Source organism: Schizophyllum commune (assembly GCF_000143185.2).
Source record: "Schizophyllum commune H4-8 unplaced genomic scaffold SCHCOscaffold_10, whole genome shotgun sequence".
NCBI classification, from domain to species: domain Eukaryota; kingdom Fungi; phylum Basidiomycota; class Agaricomycetes; order Agaricales; family Schizophyllaceae; genus Schizophyllum; species Schizophyllum commune.
Genome location: NW_026089547.1, coordinates 329,063 through 347,369, shown reverse-complemented (window position 1 = coordinate 347,369; position 18,307 = coordinate 329,063). Strand labels below are relative to the sequence as shown.

At 57.6% G+C, this 18,307-nt stretch overlaps 10 protein-coding genes across 10 annotated transcripts; 2 read left to right on the top strand and 8 right to left on the bottom strand.

The window, feature by feature from the left end:
• Positions 1-1,338: 1,338 nt before the first annotated feature.
• SCHCODRAFT_02636133 (thioredoxin-like protein) lies at positions 1,339-2,556 on the bottom strand. Its single transcript, XM_003029045.2, has 5 exons — positions 2,498-2,556; positions 2,426-2,446; positions 2,274-2,375; positions 1,680-2,219; positions 1,339-1,630 (listed from the first exon to the last, which is right to left on the bottom strand). Exons 1-5 carry the CDS (start codon positions 2,528-2,530, stop codon positions 1,577-1,579), a joined length of 750 nt encoding a protein of 249 aa, XP_003029091.1. The 5' UTR covers positions 2,531-2,556; the 3' UTR covers positions 1,339-1,576.
• A 403-nt stretch (positions 2,557-2,959) lies between these two features.
• SCHCODRAFT_02636130 (uncharacterized protein) lies at positions 2,960-4,018 on the bottom strand. Its single transcript, XM_050345903.1, has 5 exons — positions 3,909-4,018; positions 3,837-3,857; positions 3,682-3,783; positions 3,112-3,615; positions 2,960-3,063 (listed from the first exon to the last, which is right to left on the bottom strand). Exons 1-5 carry the CDS (start codon positions 3,939-3,941, stop codon positions 3,010-3,012), a joined length of 714 nt encoding a protein of 237 aa, XP_050198403.1. The 5' UTR covers positions 3,942-4,018; the 3' UTR covers positions 2,960-3,009.
• A 506-nt stretch (positions 4,019-4,524) lies between these two features.
• Positions 4,525-4,971, bottom strand: SCHCODRAFT_02670889 (uncharacterized protein; the record flags this gene model as incomplete). Its single annotated transcript, XM_003029047.2, has 4 exons — positions 4,525-4,601; positions 4,651-4,741; positions 4,796-4,846; positions 4,903-4,971. 4 exons carry the CDS (start codon positions 4,969-4,971, stop codon positions 4,525-4,527), a joined length of 288 nt encoding a protein of 95 aa, XP_003029093.1.
• Positions 4,972-5,482: 511 nt separating this feature from the next.
• On the top strand, positions 5,483-7,737 carry SCHCODRAFT_02049043 (uncharacterized protein). The gene is made up of 3 exons (XM_050341620.1): positions 5,483-5,714; positions 5,765-5,999; positions 6,068-7,737. Exons 2-3 carry the CDS (start codon positions 5,787-5,789, stop codon positions 7,616-7,618), a joined length of 1,764 nt encoding a protein of 587 aa, XP_050198402.1. The 5' UTR covers positions 5,483-5,714; positions 5,765-5,786; the 3' UTR covers positions 7,619-7,737.
• Positions 7,719-8,873, bottom strand: SCHCODRAFT_02512873 (Diaminopimelate epimerase-like protein; the record flags this gene model as incomplete). The annotated part of the gene is made up of 4 exons (XM_003029048.2): positions 7,719-7,884; positions 7,934-7,994; positions 8,046-8,597; positions 8,678-8,873. 4 exons carry the CDS (start codon positions 8,871-8,873, stop codon positions 7,719-7,721), a joined length of 975 nt encoding a protein of 324 aa, XP_003029094.1.
• A 342-nt stretch (positions 8,874-9,215) lies between these two features.
• On the bottom strand, positions 9,216-11,465 carry SCHCODRAFT_01158829 (MFS general substrate transporter; the record flags this gene model as incomplete). Its single annotated transcript, XM_050341127.1, has 12 exons — positions 9,216-9,454; positions 9,508-9,576; positions 9,625-9,743; positions 9,796-9,874; positions 9,925-9,995; positions 10,048-10,175; positions 10,226-10,302; positions 10,352-10,549; positions 10,604-10,747; positions 10,803-10,960; positions 11,071-11,197; positions 11,273-11,465. The coding sequence occupies 12 exons, from the start codon at positions 11,463-11,465 to the stop codon at positions 9,276-9,278; spliced, it is 1,542 nt and encodes a 513-aa protein (XP_050198401.1). The 3' UTR covers positions 9,216-9,275.
• A 495-nt stretch (positions 11,466-11,960) lies between these two features.
• SCHCODRAFT_02048844 (Zn-dependent exopeptidase) lies at positions 11,961-13,808 on the top strand. The gene is made up of 6 exons (XM_003028727.3): positions 11,961-12,407; positions 12,478-12,659; positions 12,734-12,905; positions 12,956-13,168; positions 13,221-13,542; positions 13,600-13,808. The coding sequence occupies exons 1-6, from the start codon at positions 12,169-12,171 to the stop codon at positions 13,693-13,695; spliced, it is 1,224 nt and encodes a 407-aa protein (XP_003028773.1). The 5' UTR covers positions 11,961-12,168; the 3' UTR covers positions 13,696-13,808.
• A 150-nt stretch (positions 13,809-13,958) lies between these two features.
• Positions 13,959-15,315, bottom strand: SCHCODRAFT_02751405 (uncharacterized protein). The gene is made up of 5 exons (XM_050347250.1): positions 15,159-15,315; positions 14,725-15,105; positions 14,592-14,671; positions 14,310-14,463; positions 13,959-14,256 (listed from the first exon to the last, which is right to left on the bottom strand). Exons 2-5 carry the CDS (start codon positions 14,837-14,839, stop codon positions 14,204-14,206), a joined length of 402 nt encoding a protein of 133 aa, XP_050198400.1. The 5' UTR covers positions 14,840-15,105; positions 15,159-15,315; the 3' UTR covers positions 13,959-14,203.
• A 219-nt stretch (positions 15,316-15,534) lies between these two features.
• Positions 15,535-16,591, bottom strand: SCHCODRAFT_02636103 (glutathione S-transferase). The gene is made up of 5 exons (XM_003029050.2): positions 16,529-16,591; positions 16,458-16,478; positions 16,304-16,405; positions 15,743-16,249; positions 15,535-15,687 (listed from the first exon to the last, which is right to left on the bottom strand). Exons 1-5 carry the CDS (start codon positions 16,559-16,561, stop codon positions 15,631-15,633), a joined length of 720 nt encoding a protein of 239 aa, XP_003029096.1. The 5' UTR covers positions 16,562-16,591; the 3' UTR covers positions 15,535-15,630.
• Positions 16,592-17,109: 518 nt separating this feature from the next.
• On the bottom strand, positions 17,110-18,270 carry SCHCODRAFT_02636100 (thioredoxin-like protein). Its single transcript, XM_003029051.2, has 5 exons — positions 18,147-18,270; positions 18,074-18,094; positions 17,920-18,021; positions 17,365-17,871; positions 17,110-17,311 (listed from the first exon to the last, which is right to left on the bottom strand). Exons 1-5 carry the CDS (start codon positions 18,177-18,179, stop codon positions 17,258-17,260), a joined length of 717 nt encoding a protein of 238 aa, XP_003029097.1. The 5' UTR covers positions 18,180-18,270; the 3' UTR covers positions 17,110-17,257.
• Positions 18,271-18,307: the final 37 nt, after the last annotated feature.

Below are 18,307 nucleotides of genomic sequence, written 5' to 3'. Positions count from 1 at the left end.
GGCGTGAATGGGGAGGCACTGCAGGTGATGCGTACGACGACACCAGGGGCTTGAGCGAGATATGCTCTCCATCGTATTGGGCTGTCGTGTTAAATTGCTTGACAGGCCGACAGAGACGTCGACCTTACCAGAAAAACTCGTGTTGAGCGCGTAAGAAAGCGTGTTTCGGAGAGCGCGTCGAATCAACTTCCGCAGGACGTATGAACCTCCGCACTCGACGGAAGACGGATGAACAGAGTGGCAGCGTCGTCGCCCGAGACATGTTCCACAGCGTCGACGCCGGGGAGCTTACCGGAGCGCCGCTGTGGACCAGGCTTCCGTTGAGGATATGGTATTCCGGGGATCATCAAGCGTCCCGAGACAATGGAGGTCATCGCAAGCCAGGTACCGAGGGAGTTGAGCTCAGCGGGATGTGTAAGCGCTTGCGCGGGGAGAATGGACTTTTGAAGCCGTTGGGGATAACGAGTTGAGAATAATCAAGCCCCTACGACAAGCCACGGGATGCCGCTAGAACAGTCGTCGGGAAGGTTACTGCGCCGAGTAGGACCTGCATCAACTTGCTTGAGAGTGGTATACTACACCACATACTCGCATCCAGCGAAGATGATGTCCTGCCGTAGCGCTGATTCCGCGGCCAAATCGTTCGCAGAGGATCAGTGCTTGTGGTCGCAGTGATCACTCAAGAGGCGCAAACTCATTTGAGGTCATGAGTGAATTGATCGCCAACATGAACGGCGGGTGGCAGATCCGCCCTTATACAGCAGACCTTGAAGAGCGAATCGCTGGCCGTGATGAACGCGAGGGCATCAGACGATCGCATTGAAGCGTCAGGAGTGAGAAGTTGACGAGAAGGTATGAGTTGATTTTCTGCCTCACGGACGACGCTCGAGATGAGAATACATGTCGTGCATTTTGAGGCGCAGCCGTCAGTGATAAGAGATCCAGAAGGTCATTTGGGACGGGAGGAACCAATGGAATCGACCAGAGGAAATCCAGCAATCGAAGAATCCATGAGATTCCCTGCAATCCGCAACAGAAGCAGCCATCAAGAGTAAGCAGAAGAACAATGGGAGGAGGAGACAAGAGATGGACAATGGCGCGATCTGTTTGTTCAAGCTTGATGTGATCGTGGATCAGCGAGCCGACCGGCGCGTATGTTCGAACCGCGGGCCCGCGGCTCGTTGCCAATGGTTCTTGACCTCAACTATCACGACAGTTCTTCTGCTTTGCAGGCTGGTCCTTGTTCAGCAGTGAGAGTGGGCAGGCTCCTCAAATGCTGCGCTCAGGGGCAACCGTCAAGCATACAAAGTAATGAATCACTCAGCAACAGCAGAAACCCGCCACCTGGAGTATCCGACCAGCTTATGTCACTGGCTAGAAGCGCACCAATTAAATTTTTTCAGTCTCTCTGGAGAACCCTGCTTGCATACGAATTTTTGGACAAGGTGCTCATAGTACCCATCAAATTCAGCCTTGTTGACGACAACCTCCCTCCAACATGGCTCCTCGCCGACCAACTCTACGAGTTCCTCCATGTGTGTTCTCAACGGACGAACAATCATGGACAGGCTTGGCCTCACGCCTTCCTGGCCCCACTGATGCGCGCAGCGAACTTCTCCTTATACTTCTCCTACAGCACAATCAGCCAGCAGCATCGACCACATTCACATTCCACTCACCTCATCCCATGTCTTCTTGAAGCTCTCGCGCTCCTTCAAATTCGCAAAATACTCCCTCCACCGCGCGAACCGCGCATCCTCCGTCAGCACCTTATACGCCTTCGGCCCCTCCCCCTCCGCAAACCCGCCCACATCCTCCCTCAGCGCGACCTCCAACCGCGCAAAGAACGGCGCCGCAGCGACGTCCGCTAGCGTATACTCGTCCCCCACCGCGTACTTCCCGCTAGCGTACTTCCCACTCGTGGTACCCGACTTCGAATTCGGCAACAACGCCTGCAGCCCCTCGAGCGCGTCGTACAGCTTGTCGAACCCCTCGCCCTTGAGGACGGACGCGTACCACTGCGGGAAGAAGCGGCTGGAGAAGGCCTCGATGAAGAAGCGCGCCTTGGCGCGGAGGACGGGATCGGAGGGGAGGAGCGGGTGGTTGGGCGCGAGCTCGTTGAAGAAGTCGATTATGACGAGGGATTCGGCGATCTTGGTGGACTCGGGGGAGGGCTGGTCGGGCGGGACGTCGGGGCCGCCGTAGGTGATTGCTGGGACCTGAGGAATGGGGATGAGACAGAAAGGCGAGGCGAATAAAAGGTGGCGGCGCACCTGGCCTACGGGATTGACGCTCGGGTACCACTCGGGCTTGTTGCTCAGGTCGATCTCGAAGCGCTTATAGGGGAGTCCCGTCTCCTCGAGTGCAATCTCGGCCTACAGCAGTATCATCAGTTGATCGTTGTGCACCCATGAATGGTACGTACGCGATGCGCGAACGGGCAGATCTGGTGCAGGTAAGTCAGTTGCTGCGACGAAGTCAAGCGCTAACTACTCACAACTGAGGTGTACAGTGTGATTTGTTGGGTCATTGCGACGAAGGGTACAAGGGCGAAGAACGACGCGCATATAAGCGGGCAACGCCCATATATACGCGAAGCTACCCTGTATCTGTAAGCAGTAAGCCCTGCACCATTATGTCAGTAGGAGGGGCGCCTGACCACCGTCGTCACCGCGAATGCACTAGAAAGCATGCTACTAAACTGCAGAAAACATACAAAATCCCTTCTGACCTCTGATAGAGGCGCAGTATTGACTACTGGCCATACACTAGCGTTGTCAGCTGAAGGCAACGATGACGCTTGCAGGGATAGAAGCCTCTTAAGAGTGAGAAGGAAGTCCTGTGGCGACATCATGCATGCCAGCGAAGGTGGCATCAGCATGGGAATACGTCGGTGGAAGGTGGCGCTGGGATGGGAAGGACGGCGCGCATCGACAAGGCCGGAACCGACGAGGCGAGGGAAGTGGTCAAACACATCTATAGGCTGTCTAAAACGCACGACGTGGTACATCACGGCTTCCGGAAGTCAGCCACACGCAGCGCATACGCCTGCTTGAACGCGGCCTGCAACACCGTCAGCCAAGCACACCAACCCTCAATGAACCTCCGCACCTCATCAAAGCTCTTCTTGAAACTCTCCCTCGCCTTCAAATTCGAAAAGTACTCCCTCCACCTCGCAAACCTCTCCTCCGTCATCAATGCCTCATACGCCTTTTCGCCCGGCGCCCCCTCCTTAAAATTCCCCAACCCATCCCTCAAACAGACCTCCAGCCTCGCCAAGATCGGCGTCGCAGCCACATCCGCGATACTATACTCCTCCCCCACAGCGTACTTGCCCCTCACCAAGCTACCCAAATACTCGATCCCCTCGAAGAGCTTGTCGAACGGCTCCCCGCGCAGGACGGTCGCGTACCACTGCGGCGTGACGCGCGAGGAGAGGGCCTCGACGAAGAAGCGGGCGCGCGCGCGGAGGATGGGGTCGGTGGGGAGGAGGGGGTGGGCGCGCGCGAGGTCGTTGGCGAATTCGACGAGGACCATGGATTCGATCAGCTTCGTCGATTCGGGGGAGGGCTGGTCCGGCGGGACGTCGGGGCCGCCGTAGGTGAGGGCGGGGACCTGCGAGCGTGTGGGGCGAGGTGAGTTCAGGGGGACGGGGATGTGAAGGGGGAGAGGGGCACGCACCTGCCCGCCGGCGCTGACTTGGGTGTACCACTCGGGCTTGGCTCTGAGGTTGATCTCGCAGCGCTTGTAGGGCAGGCCGGTCTCCAAGAGTGCCATCTCCGCCTATATATGCACGGGGTTCATGAGATATTCGCTTAGCAGGGATATCCACGTACGCGGTGCGCGTACGGGCACATCTGCGACCACAATCAGCCAACTGCAGACACTCTCCCGAGCTGGCTACACACCTTCGACGCGTACAGAGTAATCTGGCCAACCATCTTGCTATGAGGTTACGTCAAGAGAGCAGTGTATATGCGGGCGCTTGTGGGCGGCGCTTCGTGCGCTCGGGTCTTCGCTAGCTAGATCGGACGACTCCTTCGTTCAGCCTCCTTTTATACAGCAGCCGCAGTGTGAGGTGGCGATGGCTGAGTAAGACGGGCCTCGAGTGTTCATGATCATGCTTAGGACGGTTCATGATCACGCTCAGGGCGTGTATTCGGAATTCGAGTAGATAGCGGACCAGGGTTGCTACGCGTCGCAGACTCGAGATGCTGGCACCGTCGACCATGTTACGTGGCATGCAACAGAGATGTCCATTAGCGTCGGGCCCTGGGATGAAGAGGGAACCGGTGTGAACGGCTACATGACGGTAAGAAAGAGAGGGCGAGAATAATGGGATTGCCTAATCTGGAATATCGGCAATTGCCGTCCCATTGTACTATGACGTCGCTGTGTCACTGTCGATGAACGAGCAAGTCTCGACCATCAGGCTCCCTTCTGAGGTACAGGTTCCAAGAGGTGATTCGTTGAGGGGTATTGTACAGTGCTTTCCTAACTATTCGCTACAGAGTTCATGTTCGTTTACTTCTTGCCGGCCTTCTTAGCAGCGACCCGTGCGCGGGTAATCTGCTTCTTCCAGCCGTAGCATTGGTTGCAGGCTTATGGACGGTTAGCACCGTCACGACAGACAGGATAGCAGGAGCATACAGGCAGAACCGTGCTTCTTGCACTGGTAGGTGCCGTCCTTCGTGGTGCTGGAGGCGGGGGCTTCTAGTCCCTCGCGGTTCATGGGGTCGAACTGGCACGCGCAACGTCAGCAGGTCTCACGAGGGAAGGGAAAGAGACTGCGCACCCCAAAAAACCCGTCATTCTCTTCCCGGAAGTCCACATCGCATTCCGTGCACTGCGGTGCTGGTCAGCGACGATGCCCACCTCGACAGGGGGACCAGCGACACTCACGACCTCCTTGAAGTGCTGCGCGCAGAAGATGGCGTCGTTGAGCTCGATGGACTTCTCGACCTCGGCCATGTTCAGTTGAGGATGCGAGGGGGACGACTCAAAAGGCGAGAGCGGAAGTAGAACGCTGCGTTCAGGCGGATGACCAGAGTACGAGACCAAGTGCGCTTGGGGGGCGGTCAAGCGACTTGCGCAGCTTATATAGGTGGGAGAATCGGCCTGTCTAGGTGTTTGCGGGTATTAGGTGCGGGGTAGCAGGCAGCGGAGGTCAGACGACCGCGGTTGAGGGAGCAGGTGGTCTGCGCGATTCAGTCACGGTGACGCGAGCGCGGGGATTCGCGCCCCAGGTCGCAGACCACGGTGGGCAAGTCCAGTTCATGAGCGAGTTGTTGCGGAGGTCGTCGCGCGCTGAGATCCTCGGAGTGCCCCGCCTACAGTTCCCCAGAGCGCGAGACTGGGCGGCGCGAGACATAGTCCAGACGTCCAGGGCCCCGGCACAAGTCGAACAACCAGGTGACCGTTTGGGAAAAGGAAGTATGTGGCGCAGCCGTGGGAAGAAAGTCACGTCACCAGTCACAGGTGCGAACACGTGCGCTCCGAATGTTGAACGCGTCCACCATCCAAGACGCGACGAGAGTGCTCTCGCAGGCTGAAAACATACGTCTGTCGCAAAATCGCTGCTTTTTGATATATCTCTGACTGTCTCAGAACATCTTTCAAATAGTCAGGACAGCGACTCTCATATTTATTCAGACTCGCCACCTTTTCCTACTTCTTCCGCTGTGCGCAGGACCATCTTCTGTACACTTGTGATTGTAAGTTAATTTACCGAAAATATTGGACTCACCCTCACTGATCTACTCAGTAGCTTGACAACCTGTACAATCATGGACGACGGTCCCACCGCTCTGGCCTTGCCCTCGGAAATTTGGAACCAAATCTTCGACCTAGCGTCGGATGAGGATGTTATCTTTCAGTATGGGCTGCCAACTGTCATGGCCGAGTCCGCGTGGTTCAAAAACCCATTTGGTGAATGGACGCTTCGGTCGCCGCAGGAAGCCATCAATTTGGTCCAGCGACGGGCCTACTTCACCAAGAAGGTATGCTTTTTCGTGTTCGAGTCATGCACCGCGCAGAGAGATACTGATGTTGACCTTGAAAAATTCAGTCCATTAGGTCGACTTGTCGAGCATTCCGTCAGATAGGCGCCGAGTTCATGTACCGCTGCCTGTTCTTCAACGACCCGGCTCGTCTGCAGAAACTCAGCGACGCCCTCGACGCATCCGCCACCATCGCCACCACCAAAACGAAGTCCATCGGCTGGTGGAGCCGTCGCTTGCATCTTACACGCTACTATGCGAACACGAATCGCGGGCTCACCATGATGGACATGGAGCGCGCACTCATCAACGTGATCAAGCACTGTCCAAATCTCGAGATTTTCATCATCGACTGGTCCCTCGGCGACACCTTCGGCCCCGTCGCGGACGCGTTGGCGACGTACGCGTGCCGCTCGCTGCGCACGGTGCGCTGGATAGTGCCGAGCAGCGAGATGCACAAGGTGATCTGGGCGCTGGACTGCCTGCCCAACATCATTGCCGCGCACATCGAGTTCGAGCCGCCGACGGAGGAGGACTCGGATAACGTAGTCGTCCTGGGCTCGGCGTCGGATATAAACCTGACGCTCCCGTGCCTGCAGCAGCTCGTCGTGCGGGGGAACATCCAGGAGTTCCTCGAGCAGGCAACTGGCTGGACCTTGCCCAGCCTGCGCAGCCTCTCCATCGACTGCGGCAACAACCGCACCGACCAGCCGGACGTGGTGCAGTTCCTCACCCGCCACGGCGCGCGCCTCCTCTTCCTCGACCTGCAGTGCATCCCGCCGCTCGACATGCCGCGCATCCTGCACCTCGCGCCCGCGCTCAAGACGCTGTGCTTCAACGGCGACTGGCGCCTCCCCTACGAGCACGGCCTCGCGGACACGCCGACCAGCACGCTCGTCCTGCGCCCGCACGAGAACATCGAGACGGTCGGGCTGCACGGGCTCATGTACGCGTTCGGCGTCGGCTACGCGGCGGCGTACGCGAGCGTGGAGCCCCTGCGCGCGCACCTTGTGCGGAGGTCGAACGACATGAACGTCGCGGCGCTCAACAAGCTGTACTTCCCGCGCCTGCAGCGCGTGCGCGCGCTCAGCCGCTCCATGCTCATCGACCTCAACCGCGAGGACGGGCCGAGTGTGGAAGAGGGCGGCATCGAGCGCTGGGAGAAGTGGTACGGCACGCTCGAGCGCATCGGCGTGCGGCTGGAGGACTGCACGGGGCAGCTGTTGGGCACGCTGCCGCAAGACGAGGACGAGGCGGAGGATGAGGAGGAGAGCGAAGGGAGCTCGAGCGACGAGGAAGAGGAAATTAGTTGGGAATACCAGGTGCCGCCAATCGAGGAGGAGGAGGATGAAGACGAAGAGGATGCTCCGAGCGGTGGCGTAGCGGAGCTGCGCAAGTTGCTGGACGAGTGCCGGGCAATGGGAGAGACACGCGAGCCCCCGATGTTTGCCGGCATCATGGCAGATTTTGCGGCCATGTATCCTGGCCTTCCGGCCGCCTCACCGAGTGGCGAGCAGGCTGCAACGGCCGCCAGCCCTGCAGCTGAAGGTGCGGCTCCCGCTGTCGCTGCCGATCCAGGACCAGTGGCTGCAGCGCCTGAGTCTGCTCCTTCGCAGTAAACGATTCTACCATATGTACGATTCCAGATTGACACCATATATACTCGATGCTCAAGTAAATGGTCCCATAGATACCACCGCACGTACAATATTCATACAATCACCGAGTCACTTCCTCTGGTGCAACTATATTGCCTTCCATGACTTCGCATACGCTTCCGCCGAGCTGAATGCTCTCGATTTCACCACTGTCGGCAATCTTGACGTTCACCTCAATCTCGCTGCGACGCCCCATCTCTACGCCCTGAGTGATGCGGATGTTCCAGCTGGCGGGCTCGTTAGTAAGTGACGGCTCGATAAATCTTTTCCTCTCACCTCCCAGGCCCCTTCTGCTTGCCCAGCCATCCAGCGAGAGTCGATGCCGCAGATCCAGTAGCTGACGAACCTGTCAGACTGAAATGAAGAAAAAGCTGAGTGCACAACATACCAGGGTCTTCCGAAGGTCCAATCATCATGCGTGTCCTGAGCTTGATTGTGTTCCCTTCTTCTCCGAGTCGTACGAAGGCGTAAACGCCCACCAACCCTTCCCAATCCCCAAGCGCCCCATGCGCCGGTCGCACACGCGTGGGGAACACATTCATCCTCCCCAGCGCATCCACGGACGCTAACTCCAGCAGCACAAAGGTCATCCCCTTCACAATCGACGCCGTCGGGTAGATATCCACCTCCGCATCGCTGCCCTTCGCCGTCCGCTGGACGTAGTCGTCTGCAGTGAGATCGGGCTGCAGCTCGGCGAGCCGCGGCGTCTCGAGGGGCCCGTGGTCCATAAAGTCAACGGCGACGCCCACCCGGGTGCCGGTAAGATTCCCGTTGGCGTCGAGGATGCGGGTGACGGGCATGTCGCCAGCGAGTGTACGCAGGACGATTTCCCGGCCGGGGAAGCGACGTGCGTTGTAGTAGCCCCCGCCCACGGTCGGATGTCCTGCGAAAGGTATCTCCCCACCACCTCTGAGGTGAATGTTGATGGGTACAATGACTACTAGAGTGATTCGGCGTGAGTAAGGCAGCAGATGGGACGACTACAGATGCAGATGATTTAATGGTGTTAACAGCACTTACCAGATCCATCACCTGCATCTACTGGTTCATTCACAAAGATAGTCTCAGAGAGATTGAATTCTCGTGCAATGGCTGCTCTTTGAACCTGTGAGAGGGATGTATCTGCTGGCACTCGGACAACGCCGAGCTGGTTGCCGATAAAGGGGCGATTCGTAAAGACATCGAGAGTGCTGAAGGGTATCTTCCTAGTCATCATCCTGATATGCCGCGGACAAGGTAGCTGGTCCTAGTTGCGATGGGTGTTGAATCCAAGGGAGAGAATAGTGACTCAAACCGATGTTGAACTCATGACTCGCGCAATGATTTCTCCCACGATGAAATGTTACAGCCAAGAGCGCGACGTCAAGACGCGGTCATGACAACATCCATGGCGAGCTAAAGGGGCTAGGTCACCCATTGACGCCCGCGCGCAGCGACAGGATGTACATCGGGCAACGAGGGACGCTCGGCGGTGAGGAGCAAGAGAAGTGATTTGCGCGCTCGGCATTTGCCGGTTCATCATCCATAACGACAAAATTGGACCCACAACGTTTACCCTGAAGTTCACCCAAGCCGTGCATTCGCCCAAAAGAATTCAGAGAGAAGAAAGGATGAAGATCTACAGCACGTATCGGAACTCCTTGTTCTCCTGGTCTGTCTTGTCCAATAGCCCAGCCTTCGCGCCCTGGAAAGTCAAGTCTGTGGACCCGGTCACCTTCCCGTACTTGTGGTCCCGGTGCACGTTGAAGCGGGCCATGTATAGGCGCATGAAGACACCGATGGCAAACTGCGCGCAGACTTGGGGAGCGCGATTCAGAGTTGCAGAAGTCAAGACGGGTAGGATGACTCACACATGCACAAGATGATGGTGAGCGCCTTCGTGTATCGCGGCGCATCGCTGTCCGGGAACATGAAGGGGCCTACGAGCAGCTTGAGAGGCTAAGCGCAATCGGAGAAAAGCAGCGTACCCGATATGTTACCCGCCGCATTGCAGCACATTAGGATCGCGTACACGACGGCACGCTTGGTGTGACCCGCGAAGTTCTGACCGAGTACAGTCAAAGTAAAGGGCCACGTAACGGCGTAGCTATGCAACTTCGGTGAGTGACTAGGTATAGAATATGAAGATAGTGCCGCACCTGTTAATCAGCCAGTATGCGACGACGCGACCCCACTTGCTGTAGTTGCCGTCTTCAGTTGCGTATACAGTCGCGATACCTGGTAGGCTGGTCAGAACGGCCCCATTTACCCTCGAAAACCTCACGAACCAGCGATAGCGGGGATGAGAGGCAAGCTCAACCCAAGCGTCCGCAAGTTGCCGTACTTGATGGAGAGTAGTCTGCACAATGCTCAGAATAAACCTGAGCGCAAGACTCGAAAGACGGACTCACGACCATACGACCATACTTCCCGAAGAGACAATGCTCTGCGGCATGCCCACGAGGAGCGTTTGGAACGTTGTGAAGCCAAAGCCCTTGATGACCAACTGGTTGAAGCTCGTCAAGCCGCCGTTCGGGACCTGTAGACCGTCAGCGAAAGCAATGCGATCATGGGAGGATATGATCTTACCATAGCAATGAAGCAGTAGATCCAGATGGTCCATGCCATCGGGTCCGTGAACGCATGCTTGATTTGGTAGTTTTGCCCTGCTCTCGCATTAGCATCGTTTAGCATACACCGACCCGGTACACGCACAGGTATGCCCCTTCGTCCCCGTCATATTCTCCGCAACGCGGCGAACAGCAATAATCTTCTGCTCCTCCGTCAAGAACTTCGCCTTCGTCGGCACCTCCGGCATGAACATCCACCCGATGCCCGTGAGGATCGACAGCAGGCCGAGGACGAGGAAGATGTACGCCCAGGACTCGATCTTGGTGCCGGTGATGTGGCCCACTGGAAGGGTAGCCGTTAGTCAAGAGGAAGGAGAGGATAATAAGACCGACGCACGTCCGTACGATGCGAGCGTGAAGATGATGTAGAACGAGCCCTGCATCGCGCCCCAAATGAGCGAGCGGAAGACCTGCTCCTTCCGCGTGTACCACACGGACGTGTAGTTGACGAAGGTCGGGACAATTGGAGCCTCAGCGACACCTGGGTATATGGTTCGTCAGCGCATCAGCGCAGCGAAGTGGAAGTCGAGGCTTACCGAGTAGGAAGCGGACGGTGATGAGCGCGCCGTACGATCTGCAGCCGATATGGGCGATCATAAGTGAGCCCCAGCATATAGTGGCGCAAGCGATGAGTTTCGCGGTTGGGAAGCGTGCATTCAGCCATGCCGCAGGATATTGCCCGCCAAGGTAGCCGCTAGAGTTCAGGGAAGCTTTGAGTTACTGAAGGAAAAGGGGCATCGCAGGCAACGCACAAGTCTAGATTGCGTCGGTCAGCACCAGATGCACTTGAAGGGGGAAAGGTACTGACAGAATATCGAGCTCGCCCACGAGTAATCATCCCCCTTCAACTTCAGGTCCTCCCGAAAGTTGAACAACACCGCCCAGCTCATGGCCGTCTTATCGACATAGCAAAGACCGTACAGCACGCACACTGTCGCTCTGATCAGCATCCATTCCTTCATCCGAAATTCATGTCATCGTATGAAGAGAAACTCAGATAACTCACTCAACGGCAACAACCGCCAATCCAGCATCCGCGCAATGCGCTTGCTCTCCTCCTCGTCCACCGGGACCGTGTCCGCCGTCGTCACATACGTCTGATACCCTTCGTCCGCGTGCGACAGGTCCGAGCCCTTCAGCTCGTCGACTACCGGGGACGCAGGGTAATCGAACTTCTCGTCGTTGGGCGTGGTCGACATCGTCGGAATCGTAGGCGACTTCGTAAACGTAGCCGGCATCGGGATCGTTGACAGTGTCAGGCTCGTTGGCGGCGTTGGGATTATCAACGGCGCCGTGATCGTCAAGCGTGAGAGGCGCGGTAGAGGGCGCACCGCATGTGCACGTTAGCGCGCGACTTTTATAGAGCCTGCGATCCAGGTGACGCGGGCGGGCCAGCGCTTGATCTGCGCGTAGGCAACAACACCGACTGCATCCAGAGATAAGGCGCCCGTCGATAGACCGAATCGTATCGGGAACGGGCCGCATGTTGGTGAGTCTACTCTGGCAGGCTGGGGTAGTTGGTAAGTCTTGACATCCTGAAGCGCGCGTCGGCCCAGAGAGTAGAAAGGGACCGATCACAACCACGGGCAACCGACAACTAGCCCGAGCCTCATCCTGCACCTCCACTGCAGCGGGAATTCGAACTTCGTCCGTGTGATATGTGTGATCCGACGATCCCGCTGATAAGGTTGGCCTGCCCCGCCCTGGGGCTGCAAACTCAAGCTTCGTCCGCGCCCCACCCTGCGGCTGGCGGCCACATCCCGACAGCGTCCAGCGCTTATCGCGCGTCAAATCCGCCAATCCTCAGCTAGCCGTTCGCAGGATTGGAACCCGGAATACACTCTCCTCCACCGTCCACCAGCATCCCCACCTTCCACTAGCACCCCACCCCCGCTCTCCACTATGCAACTCACCTTCCCCTCGATCGACGAGGCCGAGTGCCTCCGGACACTACAGGACATCGTCCGCATCAAGTCCTACTCGCAAACGCAGGGCGAGATTGACGTGACGAACCATGTCGCGAGGGTGATGAAGGAGATGGGCGTCGAAGGCGGGGTGTACCCATTCGATGGCGGTGCGCGGCAGAACGCGATAGGCAGATGGAGAGGGAGCGGCGGTGGGAAGACGCTGCTGTTTAATGGGTGCGTTGAGTGATCGGCGATGCATGGATGGGGGATGGGTGGGTGAACCAAGCTGACGCCTTGCCCACAGGCACATGGACACGAACCCAGTAGGCGAGGGCTGGACGGTCGACCCGTGGGGCGGTATCGTGAAGGACGACAACTGCATATACGGCATCGGCGTCTCAAACATGAAGGCGGGATGCGCGGCGTACCTCTGCGCGGTGCGGACACTCGTGAAGGCGGGATGGAAGTTGAAGGGGGATGTTATCCGTGCGTTTGCTGTACTCCCGGTCGCGACTCCGCGCTTGACTGAGTCTATGCGCTATACTGAGTATATGCGCCAGTGACCTTCGTCGTCGGCGAGCTGCAAGGAGGGCCCGGTACTGTCGCCGCAATCGAGCAAGGTCACTGCGACGCCGATTACTTCGTCAACTGCGAGCCCAGCGATGTGCGCGCCATCACCATGCACGCCGAAAGCGAAATCTTCGAGATTGCGCTGACTGGCGTGACACGACAGTGAGTATATGCGTATGAGAACGCGCAAGATATGCTCACCTTCGCCGCAGCATGAGCAAGCGAGAAGAGGCCACGGATGTCATCCTCGCCGCGTCCGACCTTGTGCCCCGTCTGACTGACCTCACCTTCCCCAACGCGCCATCCCCCGTACACGCGAGCATCAACCGGTGCCATGTCGGTGTCATACGCGCGGGCTTGGGCAAGGAGATGGCAGAATGGCGACCGCCTCAAGTCGCGGACTATGCTGTCATCAAAGGCGCTGCGTTAGTGTTCCCTCTCGATCATCCGTCTTCACAGTTACTCATCGTCCCCCAGTCGCATAGCTCCCGGTCAGACTGGAACTGACGTACGCGAAGCACTCACAACGGCATGCAATGCGACGGTCACGAAGTTCCCAGAGCTGAAGTACGAGATTATCCCCGTTGAGGCGCACGGAATGCCCTCCTTCGAGGTCAACCCCGGCTCGCGCATCGTCCGGTCGCTCAACACCGCCTATGCTGCTGTCCGGGGAGTCGCCCAACCGACAGGAGCTATCAAGCCGATATGCTTTTACGGGTCGGACGCGGGGCATCTGTATCGAAAGCTTGGGATGGAGGGCGTCGTTTGCGGGCCAGGAGGGAAGTATAACACGATGCCGGTGAGTGAGAGTGATCAAAACCTTTCCTGTGTTGGACTGATATCCCATGCCTTGCAGGATGAGAGGGTGGAATTAGAGGACTACTACGACTGCATCCGCATCTTTGTGCGCCTAATTGTCGATATCTGCGGTGTCGATCAGGTACCGCGTTGAGCACAGGGAGGGGCAACGCACCAAATACCACTACAAACGAGATTCCTTCAAAGAGGCCGGCACCAACACGCCCCCCTCGAGCAGGTACTGTGGTCGTGATGGTGGTCAAGAGCAAGAGTGGGATATGCATCGTGCGTCGCAAACGCATCTCGTCACGAGTGTCACGGATCCGTCACGGCGCCAACTTACGCGCCATCCCCCCTCCTCTAGCACCCCTAGGGAACGATGCAGACAGTTCTCCCTTGGTTCTCCCCTCCTAATGTCACACAGATATTCTTCGTTGTACCGCATGAAATGGTAGCATACAATCAACATCATCATAATAGAGCTCAAATCCTACAGTACGAAGAGGGGACGAGACCGCGAGACCGCCTCTCGAAGGCGCTGCTGCGACTTCCAACCCCAATAGAGCCATCATATCGGGAAGAATACGTATATAGGAAGGAGCGAGACGCGACGTAGAAGACATGACTGCGATTCGAACGCACAAGGGCTCCCGACTGAGCCGTCACACCGAGGAGGACCGGTGAGCGAAGACGGGCGAACCGACGGCGGAGATAACTGCGTTGACAGAAGTCGGTGGCATAGCACAAGAAAGAAAGATAGCGACGTACAGATAATGACGGCGAAGAGGCTGGCCTTGAAGGCCGTCATTGGGGCGGGGTCAAGTCGCGGCGTATGCGCTGACCAACGCCCAAAGCGCCCAGAGTCGGGGGTGTCGGAGGTGCCGCGCGTCGCCCGTGCATGCACGCGCTCGACAGCGCGGACCTGGGTGACATACGAGACAGAGTCCCACCTGCCTCTTGAGGGCGGGGACCGGCGCAGGAGGCACCCAGCGCAGATGATCCGCCCCGCGCCCATCGTGACCTTTAACCACAAGTGGGGTCACGACGCACCCGAGGAGGCAAGAGTCCGCGCCCGCTCGCATGCCATGCTCGCTGTCGAAGCCATTTGGCGGCGGCGATGGCGATGGCGACTGGAGGCGATGATGTCAGTTGAGAGACGAAGGACGCAAGATCGGCGACGTACCCTGGAGGTGTTGCTGGAGACGGAGGGGAAGTACGAGACAGCGTCCCACCAGCCTGTTGAGGGCGGGGACTGGCGCAGGGGGCACCCGACGCAGATGATCCCGCTCGACGCCCATCGTGCCCTTTAACCCTATGAGTGGGAACACGACGCACTCGACGCGGCGGGGTCTGCGTCCGCTCGCATTCCATACTTGCTGGTCGATGTCGCCGCCCCGTCGAAGTCGTCCGTCGTCCTTATCGATGCCTATGGGGGGAAGGGTTGAGGAGTGAGTTATCCGGCGATGGACGCTTCTCTTATATAGTGGGCCCGCCGAAATGCTGTGCAGAGTTGTTTTGTTGATGTATGCATGAAACGAAGGGGTAGAACAGTCAGCGGAAGGAACTGGGGACGGAGGATTCAGCAGATCATAGGCGGAGGTATAGACGATCACGCACCTCCGCCGTCGCTCTCTACTTCGAACCCTTCTGCTGCTTCGCGATGCGCTATTGCTCAGCCGGCTACATCCTAAGGGAGCAATTGCACTGGCGGGTGCGGATATTTTGCAGAAGCACATGTCAGAGAGCGAACATGGACTAGCGGGATGAGGGTAGGAGGCAAGGGCGAGTTGATGGGAGACCGATCAGATCACCGCGGTTTGCCTCCTCCTTTTTGCTACTTCCTACCACCATGTCCTTCGACCTCATCGTGCCTCGCTGTCGCTACGCCCTCAGTCAGAGTTCTCGCCCATCTGATAATATATGACCCTGTTCTGCACTCTCCTGACCCCAATACCTCCATAATGGGCCAAAATTTACTCTCTTCACGACCAACCACGGTGAACTCAGACTAGGATTGGCGTGCTTGATTACACTTCAATTCTCGTTACATTGAAATTAGGGCTGATCATAGATAGGCACGAGCGCTTCGCTACGCCTTCCTGCGTTGGTCTCCGAAGCGGGAAATATAGTCCTTCCTCAGATTCTCCTGCAGGCACAGATATCAGCGATAAAATCATTGATTGCCCCAACTATGCTCTCACCTCGTCGAAGGTCTTCTTCACGCTGTCACGCGCCTTCAGATTCGCCCAGTACTCACGGTAGCGCGCAAACCGTGGCTCCGTCTGCAGGATATTCCACGCCTTCGGGCCCTCTCCCTCTGCGAACGAGCCCACATCGTCCCTCAGCGCTACCTCCAACCTCGCGAAGAACGGCGCGATCGCAATATCTGCGATCGTGAACTGGTCCCCGACGACGTACTTGTTTCCCGCCGGCAGAAGCGTCTGCAGGAACTCGAGGCCGGCATAGAGCTTCTCGAAGCCCTCGCCTTGCCTGTAAGAGGCAACCCAGCCGGGGACGAGCCGGCTGCTGACGGCTTCGACGAAGAAGCGGGCGCGGGCGCGCAGGACGGGGTCTGTGGGGAGGAGGGGGTGGTCGGGATGGAGGTCATTGAAGAAGTCGACGAGGACGAGGGATTCAGCGAGCTTGACTGCGTCTGGAGAAGGTGCTTCGGGAGGGTGCTCAGTACCGCCGTAGGTGATGGCAGGAACCTACGATTGGGTGTTATGGTCGAGTGCGCAGGACGGAGTAAGCTGATGACGCGCCTGGCCTCTGGGATTGACGTTGGGATACCACTGGGGCTTGTTCCTCAAATCGATCTCTACTCTCCTGAAGGGAAGACCTGTCTCCGCAAGCGCGATCTCAGCCTACAGAACTGTCAGTCCCTCTTATCGACGATCGTGAGTACAACACACATACGCGATGCGCGTAAGGGCAGACCTGTGACCGCAGTCAGTACGGCCCTCCAACGAGAAGACTTAGCGACGCACCTTCGCAGTATAAAGAGTAATCTGACCAACCATGATAGACGCGAGAAGCTGGGTTATCTCTCCGTAGACGATGTTAAGTTAGTCCTTATATACCCCTCCAAGATACGCCATAGCGCTTCGCTATGATGTCGAGGGGGAGTATATAGATCGCCTGAGTAAGCCGCCCATCAGCTGTCAGCCTAGCAGACCGTCAGCTGGCTTCCGCGGGAAGCTACCGCTGGTGGAGGAGAAGGACGAGTCGGAGGTATGGCCGAGAGTCACTGAGACTTGAATGGCATCCCCAGATCCCATCCGTACCGATGGGAACTGGTAGCAGGCGTGCTATATGAGACGAGAAGCCCTCTTCTGGCGCCCGAGGTGGTATAAGCAGCTTGTGAATGCTTCAGGCGAGAGTATGATTCCTTCGTTACGCCTCAAGGGTTATATTCGGGGATCCATGGCTGTCGAAAGCAAGTTGAAGATTGGCGGCGGACAACGTCGCCGGCGAAGTCGCAATTTGTGGCGTAGTCACGTCACATGGACCCACGCGAGCCCATGATGTTGAACTTGGCAGCTTGCTGGCCATGTAAGTCTGTCAGCGTGCGAAGTCCTAACTGCGTCGCATATCGACCCGCTCATTCATCGGAAGAGCCCCGTCCGTTGCTTACTGACATGACTATCTTACAAACATGAAACCGCTGCACTGCTATCGTACAATGTTGGACTCCGACCAAAACAGGTATATGGTATCTACGACTTGCGAAGGTCAGCAAAGCGAGCAGAGAAAGACTTCTTGATGAATTCCTGTGAAACAGACCGTCAGAGACATGTGCGCAAGGTAACACGACGATGCTCACTTCGTCGAAGGTCTTCTTGAAACTATCCCGCTCTTTCAGGTTGGAATAGTACTCCCTCCAGCGCGCAAAACGCGGTTCCGTCTGCAACGCGCTCCACGCCTTCTGACCTTCGCCCTTCGCGAAGACGCCAATATCGTTGCGGAAGGTAAGCTCCGCCCTCGCGAAGAATGGCGTCGCAGCAATGTCCGCGATCGTATACTGGTCGCCCACCGCATACTTGCCGTTTGGCGGAAGCAATGATTGCAAGAACTCGACCGCCTCGAAAAACTTCTCGAATCCCTCGCCACGCATTACTGCGGCGGCCCAGCCACTGGTGAGGCGGCTGCCGACTGCCTCAACGAAGTAGCGCGCCTTCGCGCGGAGGATGGGGTCGGTGGGGAGAAGCGGGTGGTCGGGGTGGAGGTCGTTGAAGAAGTCGACGAGGACGAGGGACTCGGCAATCTTCTCAGACTCGGGCGAGGGCTGCTCGACCGGATGCTCCGGGCCACCGTAGGTGATAGCGGGGACCTGGGAATGTGTGAGTGCGAGGTGATATGAGGTTGGTGCGCTACTCACCTGGCCTCTGGGGTTCACGTTCGGGTACCACTCAGGCTTGTTCTTCAAGTCGATCTCGACCCGCCTGAAGGGCAAGCCCGTCTCTGCGAGCGCAATTTCTGCCTAGTCGTGGGTCAGTTGATCGCGTTCGTCGCGCGGCAAGTTGGGGACGCACGCGCTGAGCATAGGGGCAGATCTTTCGAGAACTTCGTCAGTTCCAAATGGCAGGCTAGAGACAAGCCACGTACCTTGGCGGTGTAGAGGGTAATCTGGCCGACCATGGTGGACGCGGAATGAGAGCTAGGGCGAGCAGATGACGCCGCGTTGTTTATATACCGCCGCGGCACGCCATAGCCGAACGCTATGACAGGAGTGGCGGAAGAATCGAACGCCTGAGTAAGCTTGAACT